The 21,907-nt window shown below is 41.3% G+C and overlaps 1 protein-coding gene across 2 annotated transcripts in view; it reads left to right on the forward strand.

Moving 5' to 3' along the window:
* Positions 1–8,727, forward strand: part of LOC142022165 (formin-F-like) — a 73,699-nt gene extending 64,972 nt beyond the window's left edge. For both annotated transcript variants that reach the window (XM_075011719.1, XM_075011720.1), the window contains 2 exons: positions 2,185–2,268; positions 7,993–8,727. In XM_075011719.1, the coding sequence (XP_074867820.1) occupies positions 2,185–2,268; positions 7,993–8,097 (189 nt within the window). In that variant the 3' untranslated portion in view covers positions 8,098–8,727. The remainder of the gene's footprint in view (positions 1–2,184; positions 2,269–7,992) is intronic.
* The last annotated feature ends 13,180 nt before the right edge of the window (positions 8,728–21,907 follow it).

The raw sequence follows: 21,907 nt of genomic DNA on the forward strand, positions 1-21,907 counted from the left end.
CTAAGAACATAAGAACAACTGCAATGTGTCAGACCAAAGATCCATCCAGCCCAGTATCCTGTGTGCAGACAGTGGCCAATGCCCAGTGCCCCAGAGGGAGTGAGCCAAACAGGTAATGATCAAGTGATCCCTCTCCTGCCATCCATCTCCAGCCTCTGGCAAACAGAAGCTGGGGACACCATTCCTTACCCATCCTGGCTAATGGCCATTAATAGACCTAACCTCCATGCATTTATCTAGCTCTTTTAAAACCCTGTTATAGTCCTAGCCTTCACAGCCTCCTTCATGGAAAGAAGTTCCACGGATTAATTGTGTGCTGTGTGAAGAAGAACTTCCTTTTATTTAAACAAAAAGCAGTCAAGTAGCACTTTAAAGACTAGCAAAATAGTTTATTAGGTGAGCTTTCGTGGGACAGACCCACTTCTTCAGACCATAGCCAGACCAGAACAGACTCAATATTGAGTATATATAGAGGTATATAAAATCATGAGTGGTGTGGAGAAAGTGAATAAGGAAAACTTATTTACTTATTCCCATAATACAAGAACTAGGGAACAGCAAATGAAATCAATGGGCAGCAGGTTTAAAACAAATAAAAGGAACAGAGAGTAAGCCGTGCTAGTCTATACACTATCAAAACAAAAAGCAGTCAAGTAGCACTTTAAAGACTAGCAAAATAGTTTATTAGGTGAGCTTTCGTGGGACAGACCCACTTCTTCAGACCATAGCCAGACCAGAACAGACTCAATATTGATTTGCCATTTAGTTGCCCAATCACGTAGTTTTGTGAGATCTTTTTGAAGTTCTTCACGGTCTACTTTGGTCTTAACTATCTTGAGCAGTTTAGTTTCGTTTGCAGACTTTGCCAACTCGCTGTTTACCCCTTTAGATCATTTATGAATAAATTGAATAGAACTAATCCTAGGACTGACCCTTGGGGAACACCTCTAATTACCCCTCTCCATTCTGAAAATTTACCATTTATTCCTACCCTTTGTTTCCTGTCTTTTAACCAGTTCTCAGTCCATGAAAGGATCTTTACTTTTATCTCATGAGAACTCAATTATGTAAGCACCTCCTTGTCCGTGTGTTTGTCAATCCCTTCAGAGACCTCTAATAGATGAGTAAGACATGAATTCTCTTTACAGAAACCATGCTCAGAGAGCTCTCTTTTCTGACTAGCAATCCCATTCTGGATCGGAGAAACCTTCCCAAAACATTGTGGGTTGGATGAAAAGGCATTTTTCTTCTGGAAAAAGTTCAGACAAAATTTTTTCAATGAGATTTACTGCTGACAGCATAGGTGGCAGCACAGGGAGGGCAGCAGGCTCCACAGCCACTACTCCCCTTTCCCTTGCAATTGGGTATGGGGTGAGGCAGAGCCCTCCTCCTCCTCCCCCACAGCGCACATGGTGTCAGAGCTGTGCTGGCCCAGGAGGGAATATGCTGCCCCAGGAATAGACTTTGTGTGGTTCACTATGTCCCCAAAAGCAGGGAGACCAATTCTGTAAAGAGAATTCATGTCTTACATTTCTGTCTTCCTCCTGGATTCCCCAGAAGCAACACAAGCACGCACTCACTTACACTGGGCAGGTTAAAGTGTTATTGTCTAGCCATTCATGAACCCCAAACTATTGTAATAATATTCATTGTTTTAATAAGACTAATTAGAAGTGATGAGCTGTTAAGAAACATGCCATTTCAAAATTTAGAATCCTGTAGCCTTATTTTCAGCAGGTAACTTGGATGCGAGTACTTGAAACTGAAGCCATGCATGTTTTTGATGAAGTAATTCCTGTATGCACAAGTGTAAGAATGCAGCAACAATGCTAATAAAGCTGAGGCAGCTACTCTGAAAATCAGGCCCTTACAATTTTTATTTACATTTTTACTTCAATTGTTTTAACAGATGTAAGTAATCTCAGTGCACAAAATTCTGACAGGTCTCAAATTGTGAAACTCTTTCCTTGACTTCAGTGATCCTATATTTGTATGGCAATGCAGGAGATTGTGGGCCCACTCATATTTTGCACATCTCACATTCTTTGTGGCACGTGGAAAATTTGACCTTCTCTTTTTTGTTATCAACGAATTATCTGACTGCTGTTGAGTATTGCTTTCATATGGTATCCTTGTATCAATTCAAGATTGTGTGTATGTGTGTGTTTTTTTTAATTATTACAGGATCTAATTCAGAAATATGAAAGACACCTCTCTCAACTGTCAAAAAGATGTGATAAAATGAAGATGCTCTACAATGACATACTGGTAGATATTATGTTAAAACTTAATTGAAAGAAATCTGTATTTTGAAAAGCTGTTTTCTAAAAATGCACATGTCCATAAATACACCACACGTTTTAGACACACTTCCCTCAGTACAAAAGAATTTATGTGCAATTCTGGTAAGAAATACCATATCACTTATGGTGTACAGATCAGTGGTAGAATGATTTGAATGAGCATCTTCTGTTTCTTTTTTTTTCTGGTGGTTTATAGCCTGATTTTTCTCTGGTGCCATGCATCTCCAGTCCTATTGACGACAAGAGAAAATAGAGTTGCTCACATTGAAAATTCAAACCATTGTTATATTACAAATAGGGCTTACAGGTTTATGGTAAACAAAATAAATAAATATTTAACACTTGGAAAGACTTCTTATCATCGTGGTCTTTCTTAAGCTTATGTCATAGCACCCACGTAAAGTATATCAGGCTGTTATCCCAGTTGTCTGGGCAAGGAAATTGAGGCAGAAATTTGAAAGCTTTCTCCGCAATGGCATTTTAAAAAAATCCACTATCCTAGTATCACTGGCTCAGATCCTCCCGCTGTAGGCAATAATGGTGTTATGCTGGAGGTTATTAGTGGCTCCCCAAAAACATCTTAGATCTGTAAGTTATCACAAACTTCACAAGTTGCCAGCTTTCTTTCATTCAGGTGAAATAAGGAAGCAATTAAATGCCCTTTTCTTAGTGATAGCTGAAACAATAGAAGCCATTGTCCAAGGCATTAGATTGTTTGCAAGCCCAGGGCAGAGGCAGGACTGTGTAGACCAAGAGGGTTCTTCCTGACTGATAGCAAACACAAAGGCATTGGCTTGTTTGAGGTGGGGTTGTGTGTGAGAGAGAGAGAGAAAGCCAGGAGACCATGAGAAAAACAGGCATTTTCCTGAAAGGGCATAGACCTGGAGCTTCTTGGGCACAGGGCTAGCTGAAAATCAAGCTTGGATTTTTGAACAAAGAAACTTTCTCTCGAGTATTCCTACCGTCAATTTCTCCTGGAGGGCTCTTAGCCCTAGAAAATGCCTCTCTCATTATTGTTTAAATAATGAGAGACCCCGAGTGAGTTGGAGGCCAGACAAAACCCAAAGGCTTCTGGCATCCAATTAAGAATACTCTTTAGGGAGGGCAGGAGGACAGCAGCCATGTATACCAGGATACTGCTTGCTCTTTCTCCTGTTCCCCTGACTATCAGGGGCGAGGGCAAAGTACACAGCTTGCGTGCATGCCTCTCACTCCTGGCTGGTGAGAGGCAGGGGGCAGAGGAGTCATTCATGCAAGCTGTGTACTTTCCCCTCACACCCTGATAGTTAGAAGACAGGGAAGAAGAGCAAGCAGCATCCCAGTACACACAGCTGCTTCCCTTGCTGCCCTCCCAAGGTGGTGCCCTTGTACCCAAGAGGTGCAGTTAGGAGCATAGTGTCAAAACTACTGAGCTGGTATAAGCCACTAATGTTAAATTTATTTGCACATGGATTAGTTCTTCAAGGTCCATCTCCTTTTCTCTAGATGCTAGACCTGTGGTTGCAAATAGGAATCTATGTCCAGATAACTGATTATTGGAATGACAAGGAGAGAGAGCGAGAGAGGATATTGTTAATCAATCAAACAAGTAATATGTCCTTATTCAGTTCATTCATTCTGTCCCAGATGCAGCAGATAACATTACTAGAGTGCTATTCAGTCATGGGAGGACTGTAGTTCTCAGTTACAGACAAGATAAGGCCTTGAAGAATCACTGAATCCCTTTTTTAAACTTCTTTTACTCTCAACTAGTTGAGCCTGTTCTCTGGGTTTCTCCTGATCCATTAGAAAAGCCATATCTAACATCATATGGTCCTAATTTATTGATGACTTTGAGGAATTTCCCTTGAAAATGATGACAGACCTCTTTAATTAACCCCCCCCCACCCCCCCAGTAAGTAATTTAAAAATCATCTTATGCCTGAAAGCTGGAGAACTTTTACAAGAACTGTAGTTTGAGCCTTGAATACCTTTCCATAGCTCTAGACTTTATAGTTTGGTTGCTTTCATTTGTTTGCTAATAGATTGCACATTGTGTGGATTATATCTACAGATGGTCAAAATTCTTCCCTCACAACTGTTCTTGGTGGAAACTGTGTTTTTTAATTAAACGAAATCCTTCTCAGAGATTGCTTTCCACAGAAATGTTTTTTAATAGAAAATCCTGTGACTGAAAACAGAAATATTTGGGTCAAAGCAGAAATGTTCCCATTTTCTATAATGTACCAGGACTGTGCCTCCAACTGAACAACCTCTCTTGTGAGGAGCCATGCCCAGCAGCTCCTAGGATGTGTTGCTAGCAAGGAGAAAATGGTGCTTTGTAGTCTGACCAGGGTGCTGGGGTTCTAGAAGGTAATAGGAGCATGGTTAGAGCTATGTGAAGAGGGTTTTTGGTGTGTGTGTGTGTGTGTGTGTGTGTGTGTGTGTGTTTTGAAGTTTACAAGCAGCTAAAAAATAAAGAAAAAATTTGGTTCAGGTCTGACTGAAACTGTATATTTCCCATTTTCTGGTGAATCAAAAGGAAAAAAGAAATCAGGTGAACTGTTATTCAATCTGGAGCTCAATGTTTTGTTTTAACAAAAAGAATGGCTATTAAGAGCTAGAGTGAGAAAACAAAGGAAAAGGTAATGCCTCCCTTCCTCCCTCACTTCTACACAGTAGTCCACTGATTAGGGAATTCATGGAGGATGGGGAAGACCCCAGTTTGAATTCCCACTCTAGAACAGGGAGTTACTATTTCCTTTCTTCCAGGAGAGTACCTTCAGCACCAGTCAACAGAGGGTGTGTGTCCATCAATCTCTCTTGCAGAAACCATACTGCTTTTTTAACAAATAATTAAATACTAATTGGAGCTCCCCCTGCAGCCTACATGAGTGCCCTAACCATGCTGTCTTAGAGTCATTCTCTGTCTCACTCTTCTCACAGTGATTATTTATGACTTTTGTACAAAGTGGAATAGCTTCAGCAAGAGGCATTGAGAAATACTCACCCAAGAACATTGCTATTTTTTGTCTGACCTCATTGAAATTATTGGAATTTTGGGTAGGTCTACACAGCACAGTTATTTCAAAATAAGTATCCTAGCATCTACACAATGCAACCAATGCAATTTTGAAATAGCCGAATTTATAAGTTTGAATTTGACCATCCTCATCTCCCCATGTGCTCCTCACAAAGTCAACTCACTACCGCGACACTTAGTAGGTCTGTCCCACCGAAGCTCATCACCTGATAAATTATTTTGTTAGTCCTTATAGCGCTACATGACTGCTTTTTTGTTTCAATTGGCAAACATTGACTGTGCAGTAGTGCATTGTGGGAACCTATCCCACAGTTCTCTCATCCTTGTAGCAATCTGGGTAAGTTTGCTGGTCTTTGAGTTCATCTTCCCATATTATATTTTCCTCATTCCACTCCTGTGCTAAGCAAACATCCATTTTTCCCTGTTGAAAGGAAGGAAAAGTAAGGCATCCACAGGGATGGCAAAAAAGTTTACAGAAATGTATTTCTTCTGTAGCTGAACTCTCAGCTGGCCATCCACTGAGTGTTCCCACCCCCACTGCTCTCCCGTGATTGCATTCAATCCCTGAAAATAATACTGGGACCCTGACTGTATTCTCAAAGTTAGAAGAAAGAGGACAGAAAAGTCTAGGAAAAAATTATTTTTTACTTCCCTCTTCATTACACAGACATTGCCACCATGGGTGATGGCAGTGAAATATCCCTGAAAAGCTTAAAGAAAGAGAAGACAGGAAAGTTTTTGCAAACAGAGAGTTGCTGAAGGGAGGGTCTTTGGCTTTCCGGTGCACTATAAGGCTTCTATGCACAGGCTGTGTTCTCAACTAGCCATCCACTGAGTGTCCCCCCTCTTGTGATTCCATTCGATCCCTGAAAATAATACAGGGACCCTGACTGTATTCTCAAAGTTAGAAGAAAGAGGATAGAAAAGTCTAGGAAATTTTTTCTGACATCCCTCTTCATTACACAGACATCGCCAACACGGGTGATGGCAGTGAAATATCACAAACTGAACTTATAAAGGAAACAGGAATCTCAACTGGCTCTCCCCACTGTGTTTTTGGGGGATCAAAGCATGAAGACAGATAGGAGACTTCCCCCCCAGCAGCACCATCCCTGAGTATCTTAACCACTTGGGGAGACTAGCTATTCTGAAATAGTAACAGAGAGAGAGCCGTGCTAGTCTATACACTATCAAAACAAAAAGCAGTCAAGTAGAACTTTAAAGACTAGCAAGATAGTTTCTTAGGTGAGCTTTCGTGGGACAGACCCACTTCTTCAGACCATAGCCAGACCAGAACAGACTCAATATTTAAGGCACAGAGAACCAAAAACAGTAATCAAGGAGGACAAATCAGAAAAAAATGATCAAGGTGAGCAAATCAGAGAGTGGAGGGGTGGGGAAGGGAAGGTCAAGAATTAGATTAAGCCAAGTATGCAGACGAGCCCCTATTGTGACTCAGAAAATTCCCGTCCCGGTTTAAACGCATGTTAATGTGCCGAATTTGAATATAAAAGCCAGCTCGTCTGTTTCTTTTTGAAGAGAGGTGCGAAAGGTTTTTTTCAGTAACACACATACCTTTAGGTCATTAATAGAATGCCCCATTCCATTAAAATGTTGACTAACTGGTTTGTGGATCTGGAGTGTTTCGATGTCTGTTTTGTGCCCATTAACCCTTTGTCTAAGGGAGTTAGAAGTCTGTCCAATAAACAAATGTCTACATTTAGCCAGATCATAGGCAATGGCTATAATTTTAGCTACCCTGCCCGCTGTGTATGTCTCAGTTGGGGCATGAAGAAATCAGTGGTAGGGATAGTTCTGTTTCCGTGGTTAATTCCTTTTCTTTTAGTTGTCACAATGGTCCACTGATCAATTCTGATGACTTGTGGCTGGATCTGGAAGTTTTTTGATGTCTGAGTTGAAAACACAGATTAATATTAAATTGAGGGGAAGGATAATCATGAGCTAAATGCAGTGTGTGGAGATACGAGGAATACAGGCTTAATTCTACATCATTAATGGTAATGGAAGTTTTTAAGATGAAGCCCTTTCTTCAGTTACCCATATATAAAACTGAGTCAATTATACTTCCATTCTCTTATTTGTTAGGTTTTTAAGCCAGGGGTCAGCAACCTTTCTGAGGAGCAGTGCTGAAATTTGACCTTTTGACCTCAGCGTATGATCCCAGTGCTGGTGATACTTTTTTAAAGTCACTAATAGTCCTATTTACAACAGCCTTATTAATAAATAAATAAATAATGTAGCGCTTTACCATTTAGATGGTGGTTGATTGCAGTGTCTGGTCTTTTGTTAATCCTGAGCAATATGGGTTTGAGTGAGCACCCGACTGCTTGGGGGAGATGGGATGGACTGAGCTCCCACCTCACATGCCAATGAAAATCAGGTCACATGCCACTCTTGGCACATGCTGGGGGTTGTTTACCCCTGTTTTAAATTGTTTGCAGAATGGAATATCCAGTATTATATGTTTGCATGATCATCAGAAAGGGGGCCCCAATCTCAGCTGTGGCCTCTAGATGGTCCAGTAATCTTAATACCAATAACAATGAATGCATTTAACCTGGGCACTAATCATAAAAATCTTGGATGCTCTTCAAACTCCTTGGATAATGTTAAACATTTAGTATTTTTTCTCTTTCAAATGAACAGGTAAAATTTGGGGAACCACCAGATCAAGACTCTCAAGAACTATTTGGCTGGATTTCTGCATTTATTAGAGAATTCAGGAAGGTCTCTGCAGACATTATGTCATAAGGTCACCAAAGTTAAAGGAAAAGAAGTTATTCTTAAATTTTGTGTCATGGAAATTTTGCACCTTGGGAGCTTTAGGAGTACCTGGATGGTACAAAGAAATTATATTGGCTGTCTGAACGGGGTGAATTTTACTCTGTGTGTGTGTATAGTCAGAGTAGATTCTACACACTTACAAGGTTTTAAAATGTTACCATCAAAATCACAGAATAATTGTGTGCATCTGCCTGGTTTTGTTTTTAATTTTCTTACTGATGCATCTGTTTTTATTCAGGGAGTGGGGAGGAGGGAAACATAATTTTTATCCACTGAAATGTCTGTACATTCTCATCATATTATAAATATAAATCTCATATTATAAATTCTCTTTGTAATGCTTTTCTTTAATACCCAGTCTTTTGATAGAATTTTCTGTATTTCTCTCTAGCAAAGACTGAGTGGTTAATTTTTCACTCCTCTTACTGTAATGGTTACTAAATAATGTATAATCTGCTTTGTAATGAAATGTGGACTCTTGACCCACAGAAGAAAATGCTTAGCAAAAACTCATGTTCATCTGTGTCTAGGACAGGCTGGCAACTAGCAATGAATAATGAGAAGAGGATAAGGCCAAATAATGTTTTTTTCCTTTCTTTTTTATAGAGCAGCACAGTAAAATTGTGCTTTTTTCATGACTAATGTTATAGATTCAGGTGATGTACTAATGGAGTGACTGGCGATTTTAGTTGCTTTGGCAGGCAGGACACAACATCAGGAAAGTACAACAAAAACTTCTTATGAGGCATCTAAGTAACTGATGCTGGACAGGATCATCCATGATTTTCAACAGAAAAAGCACTTTGGCTGTATTAGTTGGGAAAACAATGGTTTTGAATTTGAATAATTTAACAGAAGCTCAGTAAATTACAGAAGGGAAAAAGCCTATGGCTACAGCTACATGAGAGAGTTTTGTAGCCAAAACTGGGTTTTTATGCGTTTTGTCAACAGAAACTGAAGTAAAAAAAGCTGTGTAGATGTTCCAGGTGCCCTTTTGTCGACAGAGTGGATCAAAAGATCAATCTGCTTTTATGTGTATATGTGATCTGTCAACAGAAGTTCTGTCAGAACATCTCTTACGACAGTAGATTCTGTAGACAGATGCATCTAGTGTAGATGTAGCCTACGTGTACATCCTGCCTGTCCAAAACCAAAAACTTTTTATGGCATATTGTAATCTTGGAAGTGAAAAAGTGGTACAGGCTCCTCATTGATTAGCTGTTCTGTCTATTGGTGCTGAAAACTATGATGATTGGGAGGTGATTGAGAGGCCCAGCAGCAGTAGTAGTAAGCCTCTTCCACTCATACATCTTGGAGCATAAGATATTGACAACCATTCACCAGTGTCACCAGTCCTGGGTGATCTTTTCCATTTCTGACCATCTTTTTAGTGCCTTCCATTCAGGTTCTTTGTTAGGTGTTTCTTGGGTGCCCTTGTTTCATTTTTCCTTGTGGCTTCCAACTTAAGGCTTGCCTTGTGATGTTGGTGGTTGGTTTTCGAAGGGTCTGTTCAATCCATTACCATCTTCTTTTCCTGATTTCTTCTTCAGCGTGGAGTCAGTTGCTACAGGTCTTTGTTGTTAATGGTGTATGGCCAGTGGACCTAGAGGATTTTACAGAGGCAGTTGTTGATAAATATCTGGATTTTTTGACAGCAGTCTTTGTTGTTTTCCAAGTTTCTGCTCCATACAGTAGGACTAATTCAACATTGAAGCTGAATAACCTGATGTTAGTCTGAGTTCTGATCTGCTTGAGGTCTTCACATACCTGGGCAGCAGCATCAGTAAAGAAGGGGGCACATATGCTGAAGTCAGAGCGAGGACTGGAAAAGCAGGAACAGTTTTCTTCTCATGATTGAGACATCTATATTTCCCAAATTATTTTGGATCAAAATTCCCAATCCTGCAAGATGCTCACCTCTGGATTTGACTTCAGCAGCTGAGGCACCTACAGCCTACAAGCACACACTTGCTTAGCTTTGATACATCATTTGTCTCTTTGAGACCCCATTGCCTGGGACTAATGCTTAAAGTTAAGAACTTGCAAAGTAGTAGTAGGAAATTCACAGCAAAATACTCTTTTCCCCAGCGAAAAAGCACTTGCCTCTAGGAAAAAAAAAATCTATGAACATAGGTGCTATATTTTACTCAGATCAGCATTAGGACACTGCAGTTCAGTACTTTACTGAATTGGGACTAGATCACAGTTTCCTCTATGGAAGACAACCCTCTGTAATTTTTATGCATCTTCAACATATTCTGTAGCCAACAAGATGCAGTTATTAATAGCCACATGGTTTTCTGTTGGTCATCAAATCACCCAAATCTGAATCATCTTCAATGTTATGTGAATCAGGTAAAATAACCCTGAATACAATTAACGTTTCCGTGGTATCCAGATCCCTGTGTCCCTGAATAACATCCGTGATGTTCATAATAATTTTTATGGTTTTCTTCCATTAGGTTAGCACTAAATGGTTTTCTTTTAGAGAAGTGTTCCTCCTCTCTTCCCTCTCCTGCTGTTAGAAAGAATAACAGCTGTCACTCATGTTATTGCTCAGTTGGCATGGTGTCTTCCAATTAAAAAAAATCATATTCTTTAATCAGTATCTACAGCTTTGTGTGAATATCCTAGAGCACTATTTCGATCCCCCCTCCCAACCTCAAATAGTTCATTGGCAAAGTGTTCTAACTGCTGTGGATGAAATGACGCTTTTTTTGCAAAGTGGAACTTGCTATAAAGACATGTTTCCATTTTCTGTAACAAGCTACTACAGCAGCGGCCAGGTGTTTCAGAACTTCCCTTGATTTAACACCAGGAATCCCTCCTTCTCCACTGCCTTCTCAATTGACTTTGTATCTCTCTGACTTTTTTTAATGTCTGCAAAGTCAAAAGTATTGCAATAATTTAATATTTACTTGCAAAGAGAGAGAACTGCCACAGCCCTGCCCTCATGAGCCTTTCTGATGACTTAATGACCATGGATAGTCCTTCCTGCCAATTTTCAGCATTTCTAGGCTTTAAGGATTCCTAATTTTGAGATCATGGAAGAGACCATTTGTAAGATTATGAGTCCACTCCTGCCAATTGTTATTCATGACAGTAGTTCTACTTCATGTTGTCTCTTTTATGGCTATGGTTACATTACAATGATCTGTCAATAGAAATAACTCTCAGAAGAGATTTTCTGACAAAACTTCTGTTGACAGAGTGTGGACACACAAAAAAGCCAATCGGAAGAGCGTTCTGCTCTGTCAACAGAGTGGCTGGACTGCCTGGCCCCTCTCTCGGCAAAACAGGCACCCGGAAGCACAGCAGACAGGGCTGCTCACTGTTCTGGATATCCCGTCTGTCGCGAGAAGTTCTCCAGACCATCCACACAGATTTTTGGTTGAAAGACTCTGTTGACAGCCGCGTTATGCCTCATGGCTGAGAGGTAGAATGCAGCTGGCGAAAGTGCTGAGTTTTGTCAATCAACTGTTGACAAAACACATTTTGTGTGTGGATGTTCCACCTGTTTTGTCAACAAAATTCACTAGTGTAAACACAGCCTATATCAACATGTCACCAATGGCAGGAAAAGCAGACTGCTTCTTGCTAGCTAAACTGAAATGTTGCCCTGCAAATGGATAGTGTAAACAAAAATGTGACATGGGGTAAGAGTGTTCTTAAGTTCTTCTGAGCCTAAAAGCTTAATAGTTAGAAATTTATGCTAGCATTTTAATCTGATTTACTACAATTCAAATGTAAATGTAAAGTGTGGCAGAAAAAAAATTATATGAAAGAGAATAAATCCACAGGATCTCTAAAAGAGAATCTACCGCACCCTTCCTATAGAGCAATAAAGAGGCTGGTGAGTAGGCCTAGAAAATGCTTACTTCCATATGCAAGTTACTGCTGCTGATGCCTCAGCAGAACCACAAATAAAATTCAGGCTGCTCACCTAGAGGAAGAATATATCAGCAAAAAATCCAGTCCAAGCACTGATTGTGCATAGGGCACAGTGGCATAAATTAAAATAGTGACCCAGATGTCTCTGGGTGAAATCCTACTCCATTGAAGTCAATGGAAGTTTTGCAATTTACTTCAGTAGGACCAAGATTTCACTCCTTGATTGCAAGTTAATTTTCTAAGTGCCAGAATGCTCCCCAGGAATAAGAATCTCCATTGCTGAAAGTTTGGTTTTTCAAATAAATTCATGCTTACATTATATGACTGGGTGCTGAATACTGTAATTAGAACCAGACACAATACTGTGAAGCTTAATATTTAATTTATTCAAGGAACTGCCAACAAATAAGGAGACTCTACTTGGAATCCATTCCTTCTACTCCTGCATTCAGCTTTTGCTCACATACATGTGGCCCGCGTATGTGAAATAGTATTCGGCTATGAGCCTGGGCAGTGTACTTTAAAAAAAATCACACCAATGTAGGTGACACCACATAAATATGCTCCCGGAACAGCCTTGCACCTCTTTTTGAAGCAACATAAAATAAAATTACTAGAGTCATATTCTGAATATATTGTAATTGAAAAATACCTCTGCTGCTGCTGTTCATGTGTGTCTTGTACTTACAGGGTGAAATGCTTACCTCTGCAGGGGTGTAATCAGCCCTTGTCCTGGCTGCATGCCCAGGGGTGAATTTCACCCATGAATTTGATTTCAGTCAAGGACAGTCAGCAATAATTAAGTTACAGCAAACTCCTGTGAGGTAGCTAAGCTTGTTTTTGCTTGCTTTTTTACAACAGGGGCAGTTGAGCCACAAAGAGACTAATGTCCACATTTCCCAGTTTGTGGGTGGAATATGGGAGAAGTATAGGGATATGAAAATCTGGGACTAAATGCCTTGCTTAAGGATACATGCCTAACAAAAGAGAAGAATATAGGAATCCTGATTTCCAGTCCCAAGAATTAATCACTGATGACCCTGCGCTATCTTTGTTTGCATTTATGGATTATTTCATTTCTTTTCCATCTTTGTATCATACAGTGTCTTTAAACAAAGCTAACATTTTTCAGTAATGCATACAGTACCTACTTAAAATAATGCCTCCCCCCAGCCCTGGATGAAATATTGCAGTGCTTAGTCAGAGAGAAGTGTGCAGCTAATTGAAATGTTGTCAGAGAGAAGACTGCAGGACTGAGCTGAGGAAAAAAAAAATCACAAAAGTGATTTAAAATAGAAATTGGTTTGAATCTTTGATGGTTCTTCAGAGCATTAACTCTTGTCAGCCAGTAACATCCTGTCATTAATGTTGTAATTGAACTTATTTGGGGCCTGCCCCTTTAAAATAATACAAATGCCTCACTTTTTTGTCAAGATTTAAGCTGCTAAATAAGATGAAAAGCAAACCAACTGCTTTTTATTATGGCTGTTCTGCTCTTGTCTACCAAAGGACAGGAAGAGGCTCCATGTTAAAATACAATTCTTATTGCATTTGATGGAATAACTATGTGGAACCGTCAATGTGCTGAGGTAAATGGCACCTTTTTGCCATCTTTGGACAAATCAGGTAGAGGGCCTAATTGTGGCCACTTCAGTGCATGTGCATGAAGGGGGAGCCAGAATTTCCCCTGCATATGTCCACAGAAGGTAGCTGTGACCTGTCTCTAGACCTGCAGAGAGCAAAAAGGGGGCAGGTATCTAGAGTACCTCTGAATGCTCATATTCATTCGCATATGATTTAGCTGTTCCTGATGCAGGGTGGGACCAAGTATACAAATATTAAATTATTGCCAGAAAGTCTATTTCTGAATGATTTACAAGACACATTGGAATCACCCAAGAGACTGTTCTCTGATTTTTTATAAATCTTATTTAGGCCTGTGGGGTTTGGGTGGTTCCTTATCAGTGTCAAACACACTGGGCATGTCCTACACAAACCTTCGAAGCACCATAGGGCCGTGTCTATGCTACACAGTAACTTCGAAGTTGCTTATTTCTAAGTCCAACTTCGAAATAACAGACTTTGAAGTTGCATGTCTACACACACACAAAGCCCCCAGCCGTTATTTTGAAATAGCATCCCAGTACTTTGAGAGGAAGCATCTATACACCAATAGCCTGTATTTTGAAATAAGAACCCAGGAAACAACGCAGACAGGTCGCATGGCCAACAAACCCTTCTGGCTTGCAGCCAGCCACTTCCTTTAAAGGGCCTCTCCCAACACCCCCACGCTGCACATACCCAGGGCTGCCAGGATGCACACAGCAGGGCAGACTGTGTGCTAGGGAGCAGAGCTAGCCAGGGACAAGCTGCCTTGCCAGCTGCTCCCCCTAGGGGGAATCTTCTCTCCACTGTGGCCAGCCTGCTGGCCATGGTGCTTGTTGTTGTCTTCCAGCAGCAGGGCAGGGCTGGGCACATCAGCCCCGTCCTGCAGGCTCTGAACTGGGCCCTGCTGCATCACCCCTGGCCCCTAGTGATCTGGCACCAATGGGCCTTCATTAGCAGCACAGAATGTTGGGACTGGCTAGTGCAGGGGGACTGGGATGACGAGCGGTGGCTGAGAAACTTCCTCATGACCAGGCAGACGTTTGACGTGGGTTACCCCAGTGGCTTGCCCCAGTCCTCCAGCACCGTGACACTATAATACGGACAGTGCTCCCTGTGCAGAAGAGGGTGGTAATAGCACTGTGGAAGCTGGCCACCCCAGAGAGCCAATGGTCTGTTGGCCATCAGTTTCGGGTGTGCAAAGCCACTGTTGGGGCAGTCCTACTCGAGGTAAGTCTGGCTCAGACCACAGACCCACTATGGGGAGGGGGCTACTGGGCAAGGGGGGATAGGGAAGGGGGCCCTGCTGGGGAGGGGGGCAGGGGACCACCCAGCTTGGCGTTCATAGACTTGTCTTTCTTCCACCCCATGCAGGTTATCTGAGCAATAAATAACGTGCTCCTTCCCTGCGTCATCAACACTGGGGACCTGGACATCGCTCTTGCTGGGTTTGCGGAGCCTGAGTTTCCAAACTGTTTCAGCATGATGGACGGAGCACACTTCATGATTTGGGCCCCGGACCATGGCAGGGGCTCGTATGTGAACAGGAAGGGGTACCTCTCAGTGGTCCTCCAGGCCCTGGTTGATGCAAAGGGTCATTTCATGGACATCTGTGTGGGATGGCTGGCAAGGCCCATGATGCCCAGGTGTTTCGAAACTCGTGGCTGGGACTCTGGATGGAGGAGGGCACCTATGTCCCCCTGTAGGAGCTCCCACTGGGGGATATCACAAAATCCCACCCCCCGTATCGTGGCTGATGCCATATACCCACTGCACCCATGGCTCATGCAGCCCTACACAGGACGCACCACTCCATCCCAAGACCTTTTTAACAGATACCTCAGCCATGCCAAGGGCACCATTGACTGGGCATTTGCGAGGTTAAAGGCGAAGTTTCACTGACTCATCATGAGGCTGGACATCAGCCTCCCAAACATGCCCATGATGGTTGCTGCCTGCTGTGCTGTCCACAATATTATGGAGAGCAGACAGGAGCCTTTTATGCAGGGCTGGGCTGTGGACCTGGAGGCCAGGTATAAGCAGTTATATGCTGCCCTTTGCCACAAGGCCCAAATGGATGGGGTGAGATTCCAGGAGGCCCTGTGTGAGGCCTTTGCCTGGGGTCCAGAGTGACCCTCCCAGCCACCCTGGGTCATTTTTCATTGTCTTTAACAGAGCCGGGATTTCCCCCGGTAAATCCAATGCAGGTACCCTCAGAAGAACTCACAATTTGAATCTTATTCTTCAGCTTCTTTCTTTCTTGGGTATTGTGTCTTTACCATTTGGGCATCTGCATAAAACACACCAGAAACTATTGTATCATCTGCATTTCAAAAATTTTTGAGACAGACATTTTAAGAGCAGAAAAATGACAAGGCTATATTAGTAGACAAAGATGTGTGTCCTGTGAATGATAAAAATTAGTGATTTTCATGGCCAGTGTTTGAATGAATGAAAACATTACACTCCTTAATTGCTAGATGAATTCATTGTTTGCTTCCTTGTACCCTTTTTAAAGCATTTATTTCCTCTACTTAATAATAGATATTTGTTGTACTTGACAGCATTTTCTTTGCATTAGAAAGGTTTGCATGAAAATTACAGAATGGAAAATTTGGTAAAATTGTCCAGAGTTGATGGAAAATTGCTGTTAAATTGCTATTCTTTTTCCATCTCAGAAGGTGCTGTATTTAAGAGCAGGGGAAGCATTGCGTGCTGTATATAGTTAATTTGTTAGTGTTTTGGGGAGCCTGCGAGATGAATGTTTCTTCCTTGAATTTCTTCCTCCAAATTCACTTCTTCAAAGCCTTTCACTACTGAGCTCTCCAGTACAGTATATGTCTCCATTAGAGTGGCTGATTGTTGTTTGTATTATCTTGCTCTGAATTAGATGGCACATTCTTTGCTTCAAGGACATTTTCCAGGGCTTCTTTGTAAAGTGACGAAATACATACAATACTCTATAAATAATAATGAAAAATAGTATTAATAAAATGATTGGAATTTATTTATTGAGTTTATAGACAGGAATGGCAAAGCATATGAGGACCATGCCTTATTTTAGGATGCACAATTCAGATACTGAAATTATTTAGGAACAAAGCTAGAAAAGCACCTTTTATAGTCTTCTACCAAGGAAATGATACCTGCTGAGTACAGGGGAGAAGCAGCACCCATGAAAATTCATGAAATAATGTGCAGCTTCTAAATCATATAGTTGTTCATACTATGATCTTCTTAATATTTAATTCCATTCTCATAATGTCTGTATGTATTTTTTATCCATGACACATCATATATTTTGCTAGAGATAAATCAAAATGCTGTTTTGTATTCTTATTTTTTTCTTGCTGCTTTCTGTGGAAAAACATAACAAAATGTAAGTGCTCCACACTGCTCTTCTTGCCAAAGTCTTTATATTAGTAGATAACTTTTGATTTTTTTTTTTTTTATTTTTGAGAAGAAAGCATGTGGATGAAAAGCTCAAGTATGTGTATTGTTTGCCTTGGCAATAAATGAAAGGTATTCTTTTTCTATTAGTATTCTGTCCTAGCAATTTTCAGAGCTGCCAGTCGTGAGGTCTACTAGAGGCTAATAAACCTTGGAAAAAAATAACTCACGTGGCTCTGCTTTCATGAAAAGTCATTAAAGTATTGGGCCGGATAACTCTCACTTTCTCTTTTCTAGAAACTTTAGGCTATTTATTATTTATTAGTTTAGTCCAAAAATGGTGTTAACGTATTGGCTGAAAATGGTTACTGTAAACAATAAGATGTAAAAAAGGAGACTGATCTGTTATGACTATCAAAGACAGGTGCTCCATAACTTATCAATTGGTAAAGCAAGTTAATATTTGCTAGCAAAAAATCACTCTTGCACATTACTTGGGTTGTAAGCACTTTGAGCCTGGGCTCACCTTGTTTTGAATTTGTACAGCACCTAGTGTAATAGAGTGATGGAGCACCAATAATACAAACAATGCACAATAATATGGTGCATTTCTATTGTCAATGCTATAGAAAATATAGAGTGATAGAGTTTAAGGCAGAAAAGAACACCCAACTACGGACTTGTCTACACTAGCAGCACAGCTGCATCACTGTGAAGACGGTCTGTGTTGATAGGGAAGAGCTCTGCTGTATGCATAATAATTTCACCTGCATGAGAACCCACAACTTTTGACAGGAGACACAGCATTGTCCACACCAATGCTTAGGCTTGTGTAACTTGTGTCACTCAGGTCGGTGGCTTTCTCACACTTGTGAGCAATGTAAGTTCTATCAACATAAGCAGCAGTGTTAGACTTGCCCTGTGTAGTATCACCTTCTCAATGTCACACTAACGCCATTACTTGCACACGAAACTCAGCAACTGAAGTGAGACCAAATGAGATTCATTGTGTTGATGTTTATTATTATCCTAATTACAGCACTGTCCAGTCATAATCATTGTATTATGAGCTCTACAAATACACACACTGCTTTGGGTTCTTGGTGTATACAGGACCGAGTGTGATCATGTGTCAGACGTGTTGACTATTGGCAGAACAGTCAGCAGTGGAAAAATCTTTCTTTTTATATCTGGAAGTGAATTTGTCTCAACCACATCCACAACCCATTAAAATGCATCCTTTATTGCTTCAGTTATTAGCACAAATGCATAGGATAATGATTTTTTTCTTGACTGTGCCGATGATCTTCAAATAAGAATTTTGACTTGCAAACTGTATTCAGTTGTAAAATTCACCATTGATATGGTGATACTTTAGTCACATGGCATTATTTCTTCTCTCTTGTTGAAAGCCTTATTTAACTAGCCAGTTGTGAATTGCAAATACTGCAGTTGAATATATGATTGATATTAACTATTTCATAAATTTGTCATATAAGTTCTATAAATTGCATAATTATATGGTAGCAGAGATTGTACAGTCAGCTGTAATATTTGCTGTTAGTATGGTCTACAGACCAAGAATGATTCACTGAAGAAATTCATAAAGTATTTCAAGCAATGAATACATTTGGGAATCCAGTTTTGGAATTAGCGAGGGGTATTTTTTGTGCTGTCACAGCAGCCCAAACAGCCTGGTGCTAAAGTGGCCTTAAGACATCTTGACACACTTTGACAGCTGCAATAACAACTGTTATTTCAAAACAACTTTGCTAGCATCTGCACTAAGCATGTGATATTTTGAAATAAAATCAAAATAGCAGGTACATTATTTCAAAATTGGTAACCCTCAATGCAGGAGGAATAATGCCTATTTCACAATTGGTGTGGCACTCCAAGTTGCTTGTGCATAGTTTTCTGTATGGTTCCATTGCTGAAGCTCATTGCGGTGTCCAAGAAGTTGAAGCTAGTACAGAAGCATTCAAGAGAGTTAAGTGAAAGAATGGTGGTTGTTGAAGTTGAAAACTATGAGTGGTGTGGAAGGGTCAGGCCACAGGGCTCTGGCAGAGTGGGAGTCTGGCAGCCCAAAAGGGAAAAAGACCCACTAAATACAAGCAGAAGGCAGCAGGGCAGTTACAAGCAGCTGGGAGGGAGCTGGCTCAGGCCAATTGGGGCCAGCTGACTTCACTGTTGGCTTGATGAAGGCCTTTATACCCCCCGGCTACGTCTACACGTGCAGCCAACATCGAAATAGTCTATTTCGATGAATAACGTCTACACGTCCTCCAGGGCCGGCAACGTCGATGTTCAACTTCGACGTTGCTCAGCCCAACATCGAAATAGGCGCAGCGAGGGAACGTCTACACGTCAAAGTAGCACACATCGAAATAGGGATGCCAGGCACAGCTGCAGACAGGGTCACAGGGCGGACTCAACAGCCAGCCGCTCCCTTAAAGGGCCCCTCCCAGACACAGTTGCACTAAACAACACAAGATCCACAGAGCTGACAACTGGTTGCAGACCCTGTGCCTGCAGCATAGATCCCCAGCTGCCGCAGAAGCAGCCAGAAGCCCTGGGCTAAGGGCTGCTGCCCACGGTGACCATAGAGCCCCGCAGGGGCTGGAGAGAGAGTATCTCTCAACCCCCCAGCTGATGGCCGCCATGGAGGATCCAGCAATTTCGATGTTGCGGGACGCGGATCGTCTACACGGTCCCTACTTCGACGTTGAACGTCGAAGTAGGGCGCTATTCCTATCTCCTCATGAGGTTAGCGACTTCGACGTCTCGCCGCCTAACGTCGAAGTTAATTTCGAAATAGCGCCCGACGCGTGTAGACGTGATGGGCGCTATTTCGAAGTTGGTGCCGCTACTTCGAAGTAGCGTGCACGTGTAGACGCAGCTCCCGTGTCCCACAACTGGAAGGTGGGGGAGAGAGTAGGTGTGTGGGAGGAGAGACAGAGAGCAAGTAGAGCAAAACAGCAGAAGCCTGAGAAGGACTGAGACCAACTCCAGCTTGGGAACATCGGGGAGGGAGTCCCAGGAGGAGTGTCTGGGCTCCCTACCACAGAAACAATTTGCAAAACCCAGTCCCTAGAGAAAAGGGCTAGAGACTGGTCCAGCAGTGGCCTGGGGAAGAGGGGACATTGCCGCAGTGCATTAAGGTTCTCTCTCCAGCAGGTAGAAATATTGATGGATCTCAGGTTTATCATTGGTTTCTGTGCTAGACATGTCTACAAATTCTTCTTCAAGATGGTCCACAAAGAGTTTGGCATGTTGAGGAGCCAGCCGTTTGGAAAACGTGTGTTGAATGTAAAATTATGTGCGAGGATGTAATGAATGAGTTTGGAGAAGTGTTTACAGCAGATATCAGAGTGTTGTTATCCATTGTCTTGTGAATATTTAAGACAGCGATGCCATCATTGTGAGTGATGTTGGATACATAGTAACCTCTAGGGTGGCAAAGATGATACTGTGAGGGAAGTTGTTAAAGCTGCAGAATTTCTGGAGGAAATTGCTTGTGTATGTATGGACTTTTTAAGCTCCTAATTAGTCAGCCAAATTAATTTTGGATTCAGCCAACAAACTGTATATCTAGTTAAGAGCCACAGGGCCAGCTGTCTAAAAGACAAGTTAGTCTGTACAAGAGCCAACAGACAGGCAGGAAAAGAGCCAAGTCTGTTAGTAGTCCATTTCACTTGAGAATCTGTCAGCCAGTAAAAGAATGAACCATTTAGACCAAGAGCCATCACATTGTATTTTAGAGCCACCCTCTGCATTCTTAAATCTCCACCTTTCATTTGTAATACCGATAGCCCTCTATTTCACCACGCATAAATCTCATGGTATGTGGTTTGGTATTGTCTTAAGATCAACAAAGTATGAAGGATAGCTAGAACAAAAGACAGACTGTTATGCCTATCGAGTGGCTAAGCAGACAACCAGCTATGTAGAAAACAAAGTTAAAATTTCAGCAACTCCAGAAAGCTATAGATGTATAGAAGAAAACATTTTTATAAAGAGAAAGCAAATTTAGTTCTTTTAAAAAAAGGTAAAAGGAAGTAAGATGGCAGTTACCCAGAGATAAGCATGATTCGTAGGACCCCTGAGAACAAATTAGCACTTCTGAATCCAGAGAAGAAATTTGGGGTGATCCCTTGTTTCTGTTGTAAGCCAGAGAAAGTAATTATTCAAAGTTACATGTATTTCCCAAGTGATCTGGAATAAGCTGTGCAGTATTGACACAAGCCGTAGTTAATGGAAGGTTACAAAACAACTTGTGAGAAAGGTTTTAAAGTTAAGTCTGGCATTTCATCCTTTGCTGATTCCTTTCCATCTGTGTATTGAAGCGTACCGTCTGGTAGAGAGAAATCACTGTGAGAAGGGCCCTGAAGCACCTATGTACTCTGGTTTCAATTAAAGATGGGTGCTGGCCTTTCCCTCTGTACAGAATACATTTGCTTTGTATCACTCACTTTTCACTACTGTAATATTGTTGGTATTAATTTCCTTTTTTATTAAGGGAGAAAAAACTCCCTGCTAGAGGAGCAGTAGCAAGATTAAACAGCTTCCTGCCAGATGAAATAAGAATGACCGCTAATCTAGCTGCTTCAAAACTAAAAGCAAATCCCTCCTCTTCAATTTAGCCTTCCAAGAGCATCTCCCACAGTGATATCAGACTTCATTGCGTTATTTAAAAAACTCCCAAACCAGCAACCTAAATTACCAATAACTTTTAAGCTTGATCCCTAGTAGCTAGGCTGGAAGAAAGAGAGTATATTTGTCTTTTGCTTCTTGTAGGAGTGATTGCAATACTCTAATAAGCACCTACACAGATAGGTATAGGAAGATGGATTATGCTAATTGCTGTTTATTAGCTAAATAGATCATTGTA

Source organism: Carettochelys insculpta, chromosome 17, assembly GCF_033958435.1.
Source record: "Carettochelys insculpta isolate YL-2023 chromosome 17, ASM3395843v1, whole genome shotgun sequence".
Classification (NCBI taxonomy): Eukaryota; Metazoa; Chordata; order Testudines; family Carettochelyidae; genus Carettochelys; species Carettochelys insculpta.